Below are 13,890 nucleotides of genomic sequence, written 5' to 3'. Positions count from 1 at the left end.
TGACAGCAGATCAACATGACCCTGCTGACCCGCAGCAACACACACCAGCAGAACCCCACAACAATGACACAATCAATACATCCATCTCTCTATGTCTGTATTTTCGTTTTCGGTACAATGCATTCTGTTCACTCAAACCACTACATTACAACCTCCTCTCTCTCTTTCTTACACACAATCTCACACACACACACACACACACACGTACACAAAACCCACTAAGGACAGTGTGTCCATTCGTCCCATACTGACAAACCATTTCTTCAATGAGAAACAACTGGACAAACATCCCAATGAGGGGTGAGGGGTGATGTGTGTTTGGTGGGGGGTAGAAAGGAGAGACAAAGGGAGAGAGAGTGACAGAGAAGGGGAGGTGGGGAGACCCTGTATTTGTTTTCACTGGTCTTCACCAGGACTAGGAAGTGGGAAAGCACTAGGAGCCCCTTTCCCCGTGACTAACTTCCTCCCCAAGTCTGATTGAATTAAATCCACTTCCTGTCGTGGCGGGTGGCACCAGCTGGACTGGCCTGGGCCTGGGAGAAGGGGGCTGGGATGTGAACTTCATGAACTTCAGGATTTGGAGGAACCAACGGGTCTTTCCATTGGACATCCAGAGACCACTCTCTATTTCTCTTTTTCTCTCTCTCTGTCTCTCTCTCTCTCTTCCTCTTTCTCTCTCTCTAGTCCTCCCCCATACATACCTCTCTTTTTATCTTTCTCTCTGTCACAAAGAAAGAGGAGATTAGTATGGTCTGGTATTGGAATGGCCCACTGTTCCAACACACACACACACACAGGCCCGATCCATTTGAGAGGGAACAGATGAGTCAGCGAACCAGCCCACACCTCAGAACTTGAGACAAACGCAGCATGGAAATCTCCCAGAAAGTTCCAGAAGCCCCACGCCCTGGGCCTCTGGTTCCTGGTGAAGGAGGAGGCATTCATCCCTCCATCCTCAGGCCACAGTCATTCACTCATCTCTCGCACTCCCTCAGTCCCCAAGTCTCACACCACGCCCAGTCTTTCTCTTATTTGATTTCGACCTCAGTACAATACCCACGGGTTCAGTGACCTGTAGGTGAGGTGTCTAAGCAGGTCATGCCGCTAGAACAAGCACACACACCAACACACACACACCTCCATGTTTCCCTTCACAAGCAGAAAAGTGGCAAAGCACTCTGTGTGACACATAACCGGGAGGTCAATGCCTCTAGAATATATGACACTGTTCTTCTCTGCATGCTCTCACAGGGCACCAACCAGTGGTGTGCTGAGGTACAAACATTATGCCAAATGTGTGCGGTTCTTGCTATTTTAGGGTGCCCTATTTCTGCAGTCAACAAACCACTGCCATCAATGGTTGCGTTAACAACAGTGACAAACATCCTTTTTCGGAGTCTTGCAAAATTCATGAGGTTGACTTGGAGAGTAAAAATAGTGTGAGTAGTCTGGGACAGGTTTGACATGACAGAGGTGGTTTTCTACAGCAGTGACAGGGACTGGGGGGGGGGGGGCTCTGAATGGTGAAGCTGAACTGTCTGAGACTCTGCTTGTGTTGAAGCAAACCCCCTCCCCTCCCACTGCCACACTAGGGCTCAGAAACGAGGTGGAGCAATACGGCTATTTAGCCTTAATGAGCCGGTGGGGGCGAATGGGGGAAGGTGAGGAAAAAAGGGGGGAGGGAGAGGGAGGGGGCTTAGGTGGTCGTTTGAGAGGGTGGGCAAGAGAGGAAAGAGAGGGAAGAGACGGTGAGGGGGAGAGAAAGGGGAGATGGGAGACGGGTGAAGGATCGAGAGATGGAGGGGTGAGACAAAATGGAAGGCGGGGAGGGAGGGAGGGAGGAAGGGAGGGAGGGAGGGAGGGAGGGAGGGAGGGAGGGAGGGAGGGAGGGAGGGAGGGAGGGAGGGAGGGAGGGAGGGAGGGAGGGAGGGAGGGAGGGAGGGAGGGAGGGAGGGAAGGAGGGAAGGAGGGAAGGAGGGAAGGAGGGAAGGAGGGAAAGAGGGAAGGAGGGAAGGAGGGAAGGAGGGAAGGAGGGAAGGAGGGAGGAAAGAGAAGTGTGCCCCAAATCTGACAAGATGAGCCTCGGTGGTTCTTCGTCTTTCTCAACTGTATGTGTCTCTCACACACAAACACACACGCCCACCCACACACAAACACAATTGTAGACAAATGCTACCATGTAAGAAACAACGTTTAAAGAGCACTTTTACCATTTTCGCCGTGGGTTGCCGTTCCTTTCAGCTTAAATGTCATGCAGTTTAGGCGGGGCATCATTGAGCAGAATGACACACACGGATACACAGATACACACACACGCGCACAGTAATGTGAACCAGAGAGGCAGAGACCACAGCACCACACCCTGGGGAGATATTTTGGGGAGTTTGGCTCAAAGTTTCTGTCCCCATTATCCACACAGCCTTCAGACTGCTGCTCTCCCACCCATTTTCAGCAGGGATCTGGCACGTGGAGAGCTATGACGTCACACACACACACAGAAAGAGAGAGCAGGAAAGTGTCTCTGTGGTGTACATACTCTTTGCCAGATTTTTCGACATTCAACTCAAAGCTTTAGAAACAGTGTGCGCGTGTGTTTCCAGTTTTGGGTTGATTTGATGTTTGGTATTCCAGTCCATTTACCATTCCAGAGAGAGAGAGAGAGAGAGAGAGAGAGAGAGAGAGAGAGAGAGAGAGAGAGAGAGAGAGACAGAGAGAGAGAGAGACAGAGACAGAGACAGAGACAGAGACAGAGAGAGAGAGAGAGAGAGAGAGAGAGAGAGAGAGAGAGAGAGAGAGAGAGAGAGAGACAGAGAGAGAGAGAGACAGAGACAGAGAGAGAGAGAGAGAGAGAGAGAGAGAGAGAGAGAGAGAGAGAGAGAGAGACAGAGAGAGAGAGAGAGAGAGAGAGAGAGACAGAGAGAGAGAGAGAGAGAGAGAGAGAGAGAGAGAGAGAGAGAGAGAGAGAGAGAAAGAGAGAAAAAAAGGCACAAAAAAAGAAAAGCCGAGAGTGTGTCATCACCTCGAAAGACCCGGAGAGGAGATAGAGGGTTTGTTTTTGGTCCGGGTTGCACGCTACACACAGAAACAGACACGCACACATCCACAAACAATGTGTGTTATGTCTGGGTGAGTGTCTCCACACGTCCCAGAGGGAGAAAGCAGTGTGGTTTCCCTCTGCTGCCCACTGTCAGGTACATGGATGCTCTGATGACAGTGCTTCCTGTTCCGCGGAGACCAGACAGGGTCTGTACAATGTTGACGTTCTATGGACAGACTAAGAGTGAGAGACAGTCCAGAACACTCTCAGGTCATGCAATGTGCATCCTCTCACACAGTCTGTTTGTGTGTGTGTACGGGCCCTTCAGACTGCAGTGTTTCCCACACATAGACTCATTTGTGGCGGTGCGCCACAGAATCACAACAAAAACAACAAAAACACTACACAAACACACAACTCCATGTGAGTTCTTGAGTTCTTTCTGGACAAGAGCTGTATAGTTTGTGTTTGAGAGTTTGTCCTGGGTTCAGACTAGCCACACCTTCCATGGTTCCTCCCCTCTCTCCGCCTCTCTGGGATACAGCTATTCACATCTCAGGCCTACTTCACTCTCTTGTCTTGTGTACACTCACAAAAAGCATGCACACACCCAAAGATGAACCTTTCACATCTCCCTCATGTACACACACACACACACACACACATGAAGACCATGCAAGAGGGAGGGGTTGAAACAGGAGGAGAAAGAGGGAAAACATTCGAGAAAGCAAAGAGAGGGAAAGAAAGCGAGGCAGAGACGGAACTTTAGAGCAAGAGAACGACTTTAGAGAAGAACGAGAGAGAGAGGAAACACTAGAGAAAGAGAATAAGAGAGGAAACACTAGAGAAAGAGAATAAGAGAGGAAACACTAGAGAAAGAGAATAAGAGAGAGAAAGAGAGAGACAGAGAGAGAGAGAGAGAGAGAGAGAGAGAGAGAGAGAGAGAGAGAGAGAGAGAGAGAGAGAGAGAGATAAAGAGAAAGAGAAAGAGAAAGAGAGAGATGGAACACTACAGAAAAAGAACAAGAGAGAAGAAACCAGAGAGGGATTCATTAGGCAGCTTTTCCGGAGCGCTGGTCTCAAGTGACAAACAAACACAGGCAAGAAGGAGGTCAGGTTTTTGTCAGTAGGTGTGTGTGTGTGTGTGTGTGTGTGTGTGTACCCAGGATGTACACTGTCAAACAACGAGCCCTCCTATCCACTGAGGATAGGTGACCTCTCACCTCAGCCAGATGGAGTGTAATCTGCTGGGAGGGGCATTAAAGGAAGGTTAACCAGGTAGACAGACACACACACCTCAGTCTGCCCTTTATCCTGAGTGGAAACACAAAACTAATGATTGGTCGGCAGCTTTAGCCAGCCGCCTGCCTCGTGTCTGCCCCACCCCCTCTCCGTGTCTCCACTGGGTTACATCACACTGGACACACTGGTAAACAGGACACGGGTCTGGACCAATGTATGACTGGGATGTCACGCACACACACCTGCCTAAACACATTCAATCGGAAGGATGGCTCTGGGCTTGTCCTTTGATCCCTCAGCAACAATGATGTTTGACAGAGAACCCACTACAGCTGAATAGTATGTTTGCTGTTAGCCTCCATGATTACAGACTCTGCTGATGACGAATGGCCCTCGCTCCCCCTTTGCCCCCGTAAGCACAGCCCAGTCCAACACAGCACAGCTCAGTCCTGCACAGTCCAACACAGCACAGCCCAGTCCTGCACAGTCCAACACAGCACAGCACAGCTCAGTATAGTACAGTACAGCCCAGCCCTGCCCAGTATACTACTGCATAGCTCGGCCAGCCCAACACTAAAGTACTTTAAGTGTTGTAATAAGCTGTTTCTGATGTACACTGGGAACAATAGCTTCCTGTCAGCTGACCATGTTTATAAGTATAATACCGGGGAGGCGTGTGTGAGCAAGGATATATCCCTTCCTCTCCCCATAACACACACACACACACACCTTGGTGTGCAATCCCCCGCTCACACCCCTCTCCTAGGACCCCCCGTCCCCGCACCCCACCCCAGCTCCTCAGCTGTAAAAACACCCCCCCCCCTCCCCCTTCCCTGCCCCCTCACCCTCCACCCTCCTTCCTTACAGCCTTATCTAAACAAGTGCTTTGTTTATGGCTTTCATTCAGTTTGCTATTCTTCATTTCAGGATTGCTAGTAAAGGCTTCTGTACAGTACATTAGAAAGGGCATCGCTGCCATTAATATTCCCAACTGTTTACCTTCCATACATTACAATGCATATGGGTATGATGGGTGCTAGATTGCTATCTTACTCCAAAATGACTACCTCATAGCACACACAATACTTCCCTCACACACACATAGTGCCCACGTCTAGAAGCCAGTGTAACCGAGTCTTGTTTGACTGCTCAGCGCACTTAATATTTAGAATGCATCACCATAGTTTAGAATGACAGCCCAGTTAAAAGGTTTTAAGTAGGCCACAATGTGCTTTTGCTGGTAGAAGATAGACTGGGGTGAGTGTGTGTGTGTGTGTTTCCACATTGTGAGGCTACACATTCTTTCTTGTGACAAACACATCTATTTTTCCAGAACTTTCCTCTGGCTCTCTGGTTCAGTGAAGTGTGAGTGTATTTTGTCCAGTTAATGATTATGTATTTACACTGGACTGGTAATGTGGACAGGGTTCACACAGGGAGGTAGAGAGAAACACCTAAGTCCCATTCACACACATACACACACATACACATGCATTCACACACACACATGCATATACACAAACATGGAAGGTGTGAAGTTACTTAAGTTGTAAAGCTGTGCCACTTTATTTTAGATTTGTCGGTTCCTGGTGGTTCCTGCTGTTTTTAGAGAGCGGAGCTAAGCTAGGATATGCGCCACTTTTTCCCTCTGTGCCGTAAAAGAAAACATTACTTTTGAGGTTGCTAGGCGACCTGAATCCTTATAAGAACAGCATTGTGGTCTGGAGACAAGCGTTGTAAATTACAAAGTCCAACGGAATGGTGGAATTCCTGGCCCGGGCTCGCCGGGCGCTCTGGGAGGCTGGGCCTGGTGCCCGCTGTAGGGGCCTGGAACGCAACACCACCAGAGAAGAGCAGGGGGAGGGGCGTCGGCCTGACAGGAGGGAGGGGCAACCTCCGTCCGCATCAGTACTGTCGCTATACTTTCTCACACAGGCAAGCACACGTGCTCATATACACACACACACACACACACACACATAGGGTCAACTTTTTATTGACTGTATCAAAGTGCCTTGAACAGTCATCACTGTCAACACATCTACAGGTCAAACCTCCGTGTGTGTGTGTGTGTGTGTGTGTGTACGGATGACATCTCTCAAACATTAACCCATAGGAAGGAATGAGAATTTGAAAGAGGGACTCGTCTGTGTTTACTGTGGACCCATTCCTCTCTTCCTTCCTCAGCTTTCTCTCTCCTCCCAGGGTTGTCACACTCAGCCATCTCTCGCTCTTTTGTGTCCCTCTGACACTCTCGTTCTAGTCCCTCTACTCCTTCGCTCCATGGGAACCCAAGTTTTCCGCCTAAAACAGGACTTCAGGTCTAGCATTTCGTTTGGACTTCTGGACTATTGCATTTGAGCAAGTACCTAACAACACACACACACAAAAAGTCAATGTCATATCTGACCTGCTGAAAATCACGAGATATCCTTCTCTCAGCTCTGTCAACACTTCTGACAAACACACACACACACACACACACACACACACACAGCTCTCACATGGACAGAGCACACCTTGCTGCATCACCACACCAATTGTTCCTGAGCACACCACATGGCAGTGCTTCAGTGTTGCATACGTGCTCAAGAGACCATATTCACTTACTCATGTAAGAGAGAGTTGACTGGCTGGCTCAGCTATCACAGGCTAGAGCGAACTAAACACCACATTCACACTTCTGACTGGCCACATCACAGATCCAGTCGTATTGACGCGTTCTTCATTTAGCAGATGCTCATGAAATTAGGGGCCAAGAAGCCATGTTGGGATGCAAGGGATTGGAAGACATACATACCAGATCTCCATTTGATGATGTCGTTGAACTCGTCATTGGCCCCTCCCTCTGTGATCTCACTGGACGACGCCATGCTAATCATTTAATCCACCGGTTCCTCCTCGCTTTTCTTCGACAGGAACCTGTTCTCTCTTCAACACCACCCAGTTTATTCACAAGAGAAGGGAGGGTTATTTCTCACCTATAAATAAGACATAATTATGTTGCTACAATTAAGTTATGGTTCAACCTATTGGTTACACACACATGTAGTCAAAGCAGAGTGGCTGAGAGGCAGGGTGGTCCTTTAAGACAACAGACTAACAGCTGTTAGTGCTTGGGTGAGTGTGTATGTTCTCACCTCTCCACACACTAGGTGCATGGCACAGATTTTACTAGTCCCATATGAGTCATCATTGTCCAAAGAGCACACCTACCAACTCTCAATCTGGACCCCTGGAAGCGTGGTCATGCTTGCACAAATCATTTACTAATCATTTGACCTTACTAAGTTGGTCTACTTTTAGTGCCTATAACAGTAACTAACGTTTCCCGTAGTCAGCAACTGCTGAAAGTTTGCTTTTACCTGTAATGATATGGATAGATTTATACAATAACTCGCTTGAAATTACTGACTTTTGTAATGACAATGAAAAGACTTGCAATGTAAACAATTGTCTGAAGAATTACAAACCACGAGCTATGCTTGAGGGATGATGCAAGCGCCAAAATAACTTGAATTGAAATGAGGCAAACCTTCTCTTGCGTTTGGATTCAGTTCCAGTTCCCTAAACTTCGGGTGTGTGTTGCTTTGACAGCTAAGTGTAAGACATGTCAAGTTGACCGTCATTCGACAAGCAAAACATGTCATTGCCACTTTCCTGAAACCATCTCAATGCAGTTTGCATCCTGATAAATAACATCGCCTATTCTGCATTACAGATGGCTTGTTACCAGGTTATTGCTTTGAATGGCACCAATGTCTCACAGTTTCCAGGCCGATACTCATGTGTCATTTTAATCCGATCAGATTAGCACGAAAGTGAAAAATGTGTAGCTTGCTGACTCTTTTCAACTGTAGTTTAAAAACCGGACTGTAGGGCCTTGTCATTTTCTCAACAGAATCACATTTTACGTTCAATATTGTTTAAAATACCTGAGTAACCACAGTGTTTTGTTTTCGCTTGCAATGTTAAACCTCTGCCTGAAAATGGTTACTTTGGATCCCATAACTCTACTGATCGAAAAAAATCAAACTCACCTTCACCAGTGGTTTTAGGTGTGCGAGACGAGAAAATCCGTGTAATTTGACAATGAACAAAATATTATTGACGAGGTTATGTGCAGTTCTATGTGCAACAAAATCGAAGAGTTTAAGGCATTACAAAAGCGGATACAATGAAAACGAACGTCTGCAAAGAAAGCACAGTCCTCCAGCGCATCCACACATAACAAAATCCCTTTTCAAGAGTTTCAATATAACAGGGACAGCTTTAGATTCGCGGTCAAGTCTGCTGTGGTCTTGATGGTCCTACGTAGAGTTTGTTGAAAGATGGAAAAATTGTTTATTGCACGGGTAAACCCCGCTGCTAACGAGTTCGTCCCAAACTTTGTTCCTGTTGCTGTACCTTTCCTTGCCTGCTTACAAACTTTAGACGCGCGGATGGAAACATGGCGCGGTGGCCGTCACGTGATCAGGCACTCAGACGCTTCAGAGGGCGAGTTGTCCCGGGATGGAACAGTGAACGTCTGAATGAATAAAGTGAATAAGGCTTCTACAAAATTATTAATGGCCACATCGTGGCGACTTGTATATCTCACAACAGTTTGAACAATAGCTGGTCTTTATGCATTCAGATTTTATGTTGCAGGCTAAATATTTGAACATAAGATCAATTTAATTCAAACTAGGTTAACCTATTGACGTAAAGCGAACATGTATGCGAATACAATGTAATTTGTGTTCGTTAATGTGTGTAACAACTTAATCCTACCTTATAGAATTTAATTAGGACTATCTTACTGAATCTATGAAAAACCCCTGCCGTTCAGACACATAGGCTATTGAATTATAACTAAGAGTTCCGTAGCCTATTTATGAGACAATAGTCTACAATACTGGCCGAGATTGAGTAATTGAGTAGCACTTTCTGGAAATCTAAACGAGGCTCTGGTGGATCCAGAGATGTCGATCTGTCGTTGTATATCTAGGCCCAGCAGGGAGGGCCGTCGTCTCAGCTATCACGCTCTTTGTGTGCGCTTCCTCGCGCGGCCCAAAAGAGGCTTGATTTCATCAATTAGCGCTTCGCCGGGGCCTCGCGCAGGTGTCCGGTGACAGGACTGGGAGAACGACATAAACAATTATAATGAGCAGACCTAAATAATATCTGACCCATCCTCGAGATAAATAATGATGAAGCCATGTTGTATGAATGGTTATAAGTGGACACAACTGTCAAGCTAAATACAATTGAGACACGCAAGTCATATGTGTTAGGCTACATGATTGCAACGATAGGCTAGATATTAAATAATGCAGAGAAAGATCCTTGAAGCTGTTTATTGGGCCTCTCCAAACTTGCAACCGTGCTGCTTCACTGAATTGAAAACCTTTGGCGCCTCCCAGTGTTTAAATGGTTCCTTGGGTGATATCGCGTAGTGTAGCTAGTGTAGAGCAATAAACGCACCTCCCAAAGGAATATATGCAAAAAATCTAAAGATTCCAGAGAATTCGAAAAACTACTAAGTTAATGTCAACCAGGATGTAAACCTAAAACCAAATAAATCGTAGGCAACTATACTACATAACTCATCATCTTTGAGGATTGTACAACTATAGCATATTGGCTATCCAAACACTACAAGATATAGCGACTCATCTGAGAGTATTAGCCTACATTGGTTAAACCGATAGGGGGTGAGCTTCTACAGTGTGTGGCACAAAGTAAACCTATATAATAAACGTGATAACAACAAAGTAACTGCTTGAATAAATGTAAAATACTTTTCAGTTGGGCTCAAATTAACAACTGTTATGCTCGATACTGACAAAACCATTGGACAGCGCAACGGACTGGATTTCACATTCATGTTTATGGTCCACAGTTACCATTTCTTCACAGTTGTAATCAGTTTTATATTTCTCACCTTGAACATCTTTATTTTAGTTATATTTAGGGGAAGCAAAATAATCTACCAGGAGTGGGGTTCGAACCCACGCGGACATATGTCCATTGGATCTTAAGTCCAACGCCTTAACCACTCGGCCATCCTGGTATACACCGTTCCCTGTTTAGGTGTTGGATTATAGACGAGACATTACACAATTGTGTATTTTTGTTGTATTTAAACTTGTATCAACGTAATCAAAAAGCTCGTTCATTTTGCCACTCTAGTGCTTGTCTAACTAAATTGGAGATTGATGGCGAAAGCGAGCTAGTGCTAGCACTGTAACTAGCGACGCTTGCTAGTCTAGCTATGCACGTCTTTTCTACATTAGACAAGTTAAACTTCCAAAATAACCTATCCAAATTGTTAAATTTCGAAATGAATGAAACAAGCGTTGGTTTGCTAGTTAACAGATACAGTATTCTATTTAGTAACGTCAACGTGTAGGTATTGGCTAGGCTAGCTGGCATAGCCTACTAGCTGGCATAGCATATACTAACTTCGCTACAGTCAGAATCAGCAACTAACTTAGTGATAGCTTAACTAACTAGCTATGAGCTTTGAAAATGAATAACGATAGCTAGCTAGTTCCCCAGGCTACTCGTCTAATTCTTAAGCGTCGTTATAAAGACCATAGTTAAATTAATTTAGCTGTTATAGCCCTATCCAATTGTCCGGGAACTAGTAGTGCCAGTTTCTCTTGTCTTCACCATGGCATCACGTTGACGTTTCAATAAATTTTCATTATGACTCTCTGGCTTCATGTTTGTTGTTGTTCTTGTTGTTTGCAGACTCCATGAGATAGTTTGCTAATGAAGTGATTACAAAATATACACCAAAAAGGCGCCATATTAGATAAAAGTAGCCAATATTTGAAGTGGTTTCGTTTAAAAATCTATATTTTTAATGATGATCATAATCAGCCTAATTTTTACCAACCAAGCAAGTTGAGCAGTGAGTCAGGTAAACAAAAAATATTCAAAATTAATTTACTGAAAATAGGGAAGGAAATTGAGACAGAAATACATATTTATGTTCACAAAAAGGTAAACTTAGGGACACAGGCTACAATAGTTGTATTTCCCTTCATGAAAGTGAAACACATTGCAAACAATGAAACAAGATTGTGTGACACTTAGTTCAGGAGTTTCATGAGAAAAATAAACGTTGTAAAGAAACCTTTTGATCAGATAACACAAACTCATTCATTTATTAATATTTTATTAGGCCCTATTTCTATCCCTTACATGGCAGGTATTTCATACTAGCTCACATAGGCTACATTCATTATTTTGCATACTCTGCAAGCTGTCATTTGGTTTGGTTTCATCCCATACCCCTGAATCCATATATAACGTTACTACACACCTACCCACACCAACAGAAACATACACACAAATGTTCAGGGGTTTATCTCTTGGCTTTCCTTTTAAACTCAATCTGTAGTTGGTAAGTTCAACTTGATTTGTTATAGTCCATAACTAAAAACTAGGGAGGGCGTCTCCATCGTGAAAAACATGAACAGAATTTCCAGCAGCAGTTCTTGCTCTTGTACTCCAGGGCCTCCTTGATGTGCACGTTGACCTTTGCAATGTACTCCTCTGTGCCACACACATTAGCCTCAATGCTATTTATCTGGCATCCTTGCTCTTCAACAAGCATTGCCATCTGCAGGAACAGGTCACGCACCTCAGTTAGCCTAGCCTCCAGGTCAATCAGCTCCTCATGCCGGCCCTTGATCTCAGACAGAGCATAGTTGGACGATCGTCCGTCTGTCTGCAGGCTTTGGGACAGCTCCACCCAGCCCTCGCCCCCTCTTTCCACCAGTTGGTCCAGCTGTTCCCCTGTCACCTTTTTCCCCAAGATGGATGCATGTCTCTGGAGGCGCGCACGGCACACCTCCTTCTGGTTCTCTTCTGCCAGGTTGTACTCAGACACGGTGGCATGGAAGGCCCTGGTGAGGGTGGCATGCTGGGAGCGGGCGATGCGACTTACAGCGGCGTAGGGGCCCTCTTTTTCATCCAGCTGTTGGCTCAGCCGCCCCAGGTGCTGGAGCCTGGTGTAGAGGGCCTCCCCACGCTTCTGGATCCTCTGGGCAATGGAGTTCGAGTCCTGCTTGAGCGCGGTGAGGTCATTCACGGCAGTGCTCACCTGCTCATTGTGTTGAACCAGAAGCTCTACCTCCTCCTGGAGCAAGGAGATCTCCTGGCGTATAGAGTGTGCCTCCCCTAAGACACTGTCCATGGAGGAGCTGTCAAACACCACAGCCTCCTGGCAGATATCAGCCATGACCACATCAGGGTCAGGGTCAGGGTCTCTCAAGTCAGGTTCATTGAGGTCACAGTCATCCAGATCCTCAGCAATTGACTTCATGTGTTCTAGCCTGTCCCTCATCCTGTCTAAGGATAGGGAGGAGAAAAAGGAGAAAGATCAGAATGTTTAAGAGGAATATCCTATCCAAGCAATGTGGACAGCTGTTCATAGATGTAAGGATTTGGTTTTGACCAGTAGGAATAAGGAATACATTTGTATGGTTTAACAACCAGAACAACAGGATTACAGACGTGTTTCGTAAAGTTTGTCATGGGTTAAAATGCTTCAACACACAAGTAGGGTACAATGAACAGCCTCCAAAAACTCATCAGTCTGCATTTCACTCAAACACAAAAGAAACTTCTTTCATTTCCTCATGCCTTTGGACTACCATTTCCTTGACAGAGTGTTAAAAACGAGTATCTAGTCAAGAATCTTGCCATGCGTCATCCATAGTTAAAATGTAACCCATTTTAAAGGTAACAGATAAAGACACAGAAAACATCATTAAACAAATTAATTATTCATTGGAGAGATACAACATTATACAAATGCATGTGTAGCTGGGGTATCATATAGGACCATCAATTTGAACAAGCCTTATCAAATATCAAAGCCAACTTTTCTGTCTCAGTGTGCCAATACACGAATGATTTCGGAGGTGTGAATGTTAATTGATGATTCTGACCAACAACTTGCCATTTCAATCACATTTGCCTATTATGTTGTCGGACACACCCGCGATGATAGCCTCTTGAAAACAATTACGGAAAAAAATTGTTTTACTAACCAACACCAACATAGTTTGGTTGTTGTACCAGAATGTTATTTTGAATCAGAATGAATATATGCCTGTTACTTTAAGTCATTCACAAATAGGGCAAGTTTGTCAGATATACCCAACTTACCCTTATTTCTAGATCCCTTGTGTGAGAATCGTGGTTAAAATTCAGTTTAAACATTATTCAGCTTTCAAACTTGTTGAAGCATCTCTGATCTCCGGGAGGGAAGGACACCTGCTTGCTTGCGAGACGAATAGGAGGGAGTGTCTTACCTTTCCTTTCTTGTCATATGTGTTGCAAAATGTAACCATGTTCGATAAACCTCCAGAATGATTTGGCCGAATGAGCATGCAGTGCGGAATGAAGTGCGTACTTTCGAGGTCAACCGAGGGTTAATTCCGCTAGACACACTCAGACATTGCATGCGTAGTAGGTATGGATTATGTGTGGGTGTGATAAGGAAACGAAGATGTATCATTTTAATGCCGTCATTGTTTAGTAATTTCAGTTACTCCAATATTTAAGTGTTTTAAAATGAGGCAGTAAATCACAATTGACAAGAACAAGCC

At 45.3% G+C, this 13,890-nt stretch overlaps 2 protein-coding genes and 1 non-coding gene across 6 annotated transcripts in view; all 3 read right to left on the bottom strand.

The window, feature by feature from the left end:
- utrn (utrophin) overlaps positions 1-8,705 on the bottom strand; it is a 125,430-nt gene extending 116,725 nt beyond the window's left edge. For all 4 annotated transcript variants that reach the window (XM_084699246.1, XM_084699249.1, XM_084699248.1 and 1 more), the window contains exons 1-2: positions 8,320-8,705; positions 7,080-7,210 (exon numbers count right to left, since the gene is read on the bottom strand). In XM_084699246.1, the coding sequence (XP_084555372.1) occupies positions 7,080-7,161 (82 nt within the window). In that variant the 5' untranslated portion in view covers positions 7,162-7,210; positions 8,320-8,705. The remainder of the gene's footprint in view (positions 1-7,079; positions 7,211-8,319) is intronic.
- Positions 8,706-10,251: 1,546 nt separating this feature from the next.
- On the bottom strand, positions 10,252-10,334 carry trnal-uaa (transfer RNA leucine (anticodon UAA)). Its single transcript has one exon. It is a non-coding gene; the product is annotated as a tRNA-Leu (tRNA).
- Positions 10,335-11,441: 1,107 nt separating this feature from the next.
- Positions 11,442-13,531, bottom strand: LOC146286968 (syntaxin-11-like). The gene is made up of 2 exons (XM_084700604.1): positions 13,448-13,531; positions 11,442-12,625 (listed from the first exon to the last, which is right to left on the bottom strand). The coding sequence occupies exon 2, from the start codon at positions 12,618-12,620 to the stop codon at positions 11,715-11,717; it is 906 nt and encodes a 301-aa protein (XP_084556730.1). The 5' UTR covers positions 12,621-12,625; positions 13,448-13,531; the 3' UTR covers positions 11,442-11,714.
- Between the last annotated feature and the right edge of the window lie 359 nt (positions 13,532-13,890).

This window comes from Hypomesus nipponensis, chromosome 6, assembly GCF_054491055.1.
Source record: "Hypomesus nipponensis isolate SF chromosome 6, ASM5449105v1, whole genome shotgun sequence".
Taxonomy (NCBI): domain Eukaryota; kingdom Metazoa; phylum Chordata; class Actinopteri; order Osmeriformes; family Osmeridae; genus Hypomesus; species Hypomesus nipponensis.
Note: the sequence above shows the minus strand (reverse complement) of the source record. Positions and strands in the feature narration are given on the sequence as shown.

Bases quoted from the DNA above. Each gene is read 5' to 3' on its own strand.
- LOC146286968 (XM_084700604.1), bottom strand. From the start codon at position 12,620: ATGAGGGACAGGCTAGAACACATGAAGTCAATTGCTGAGGATCTGGAT.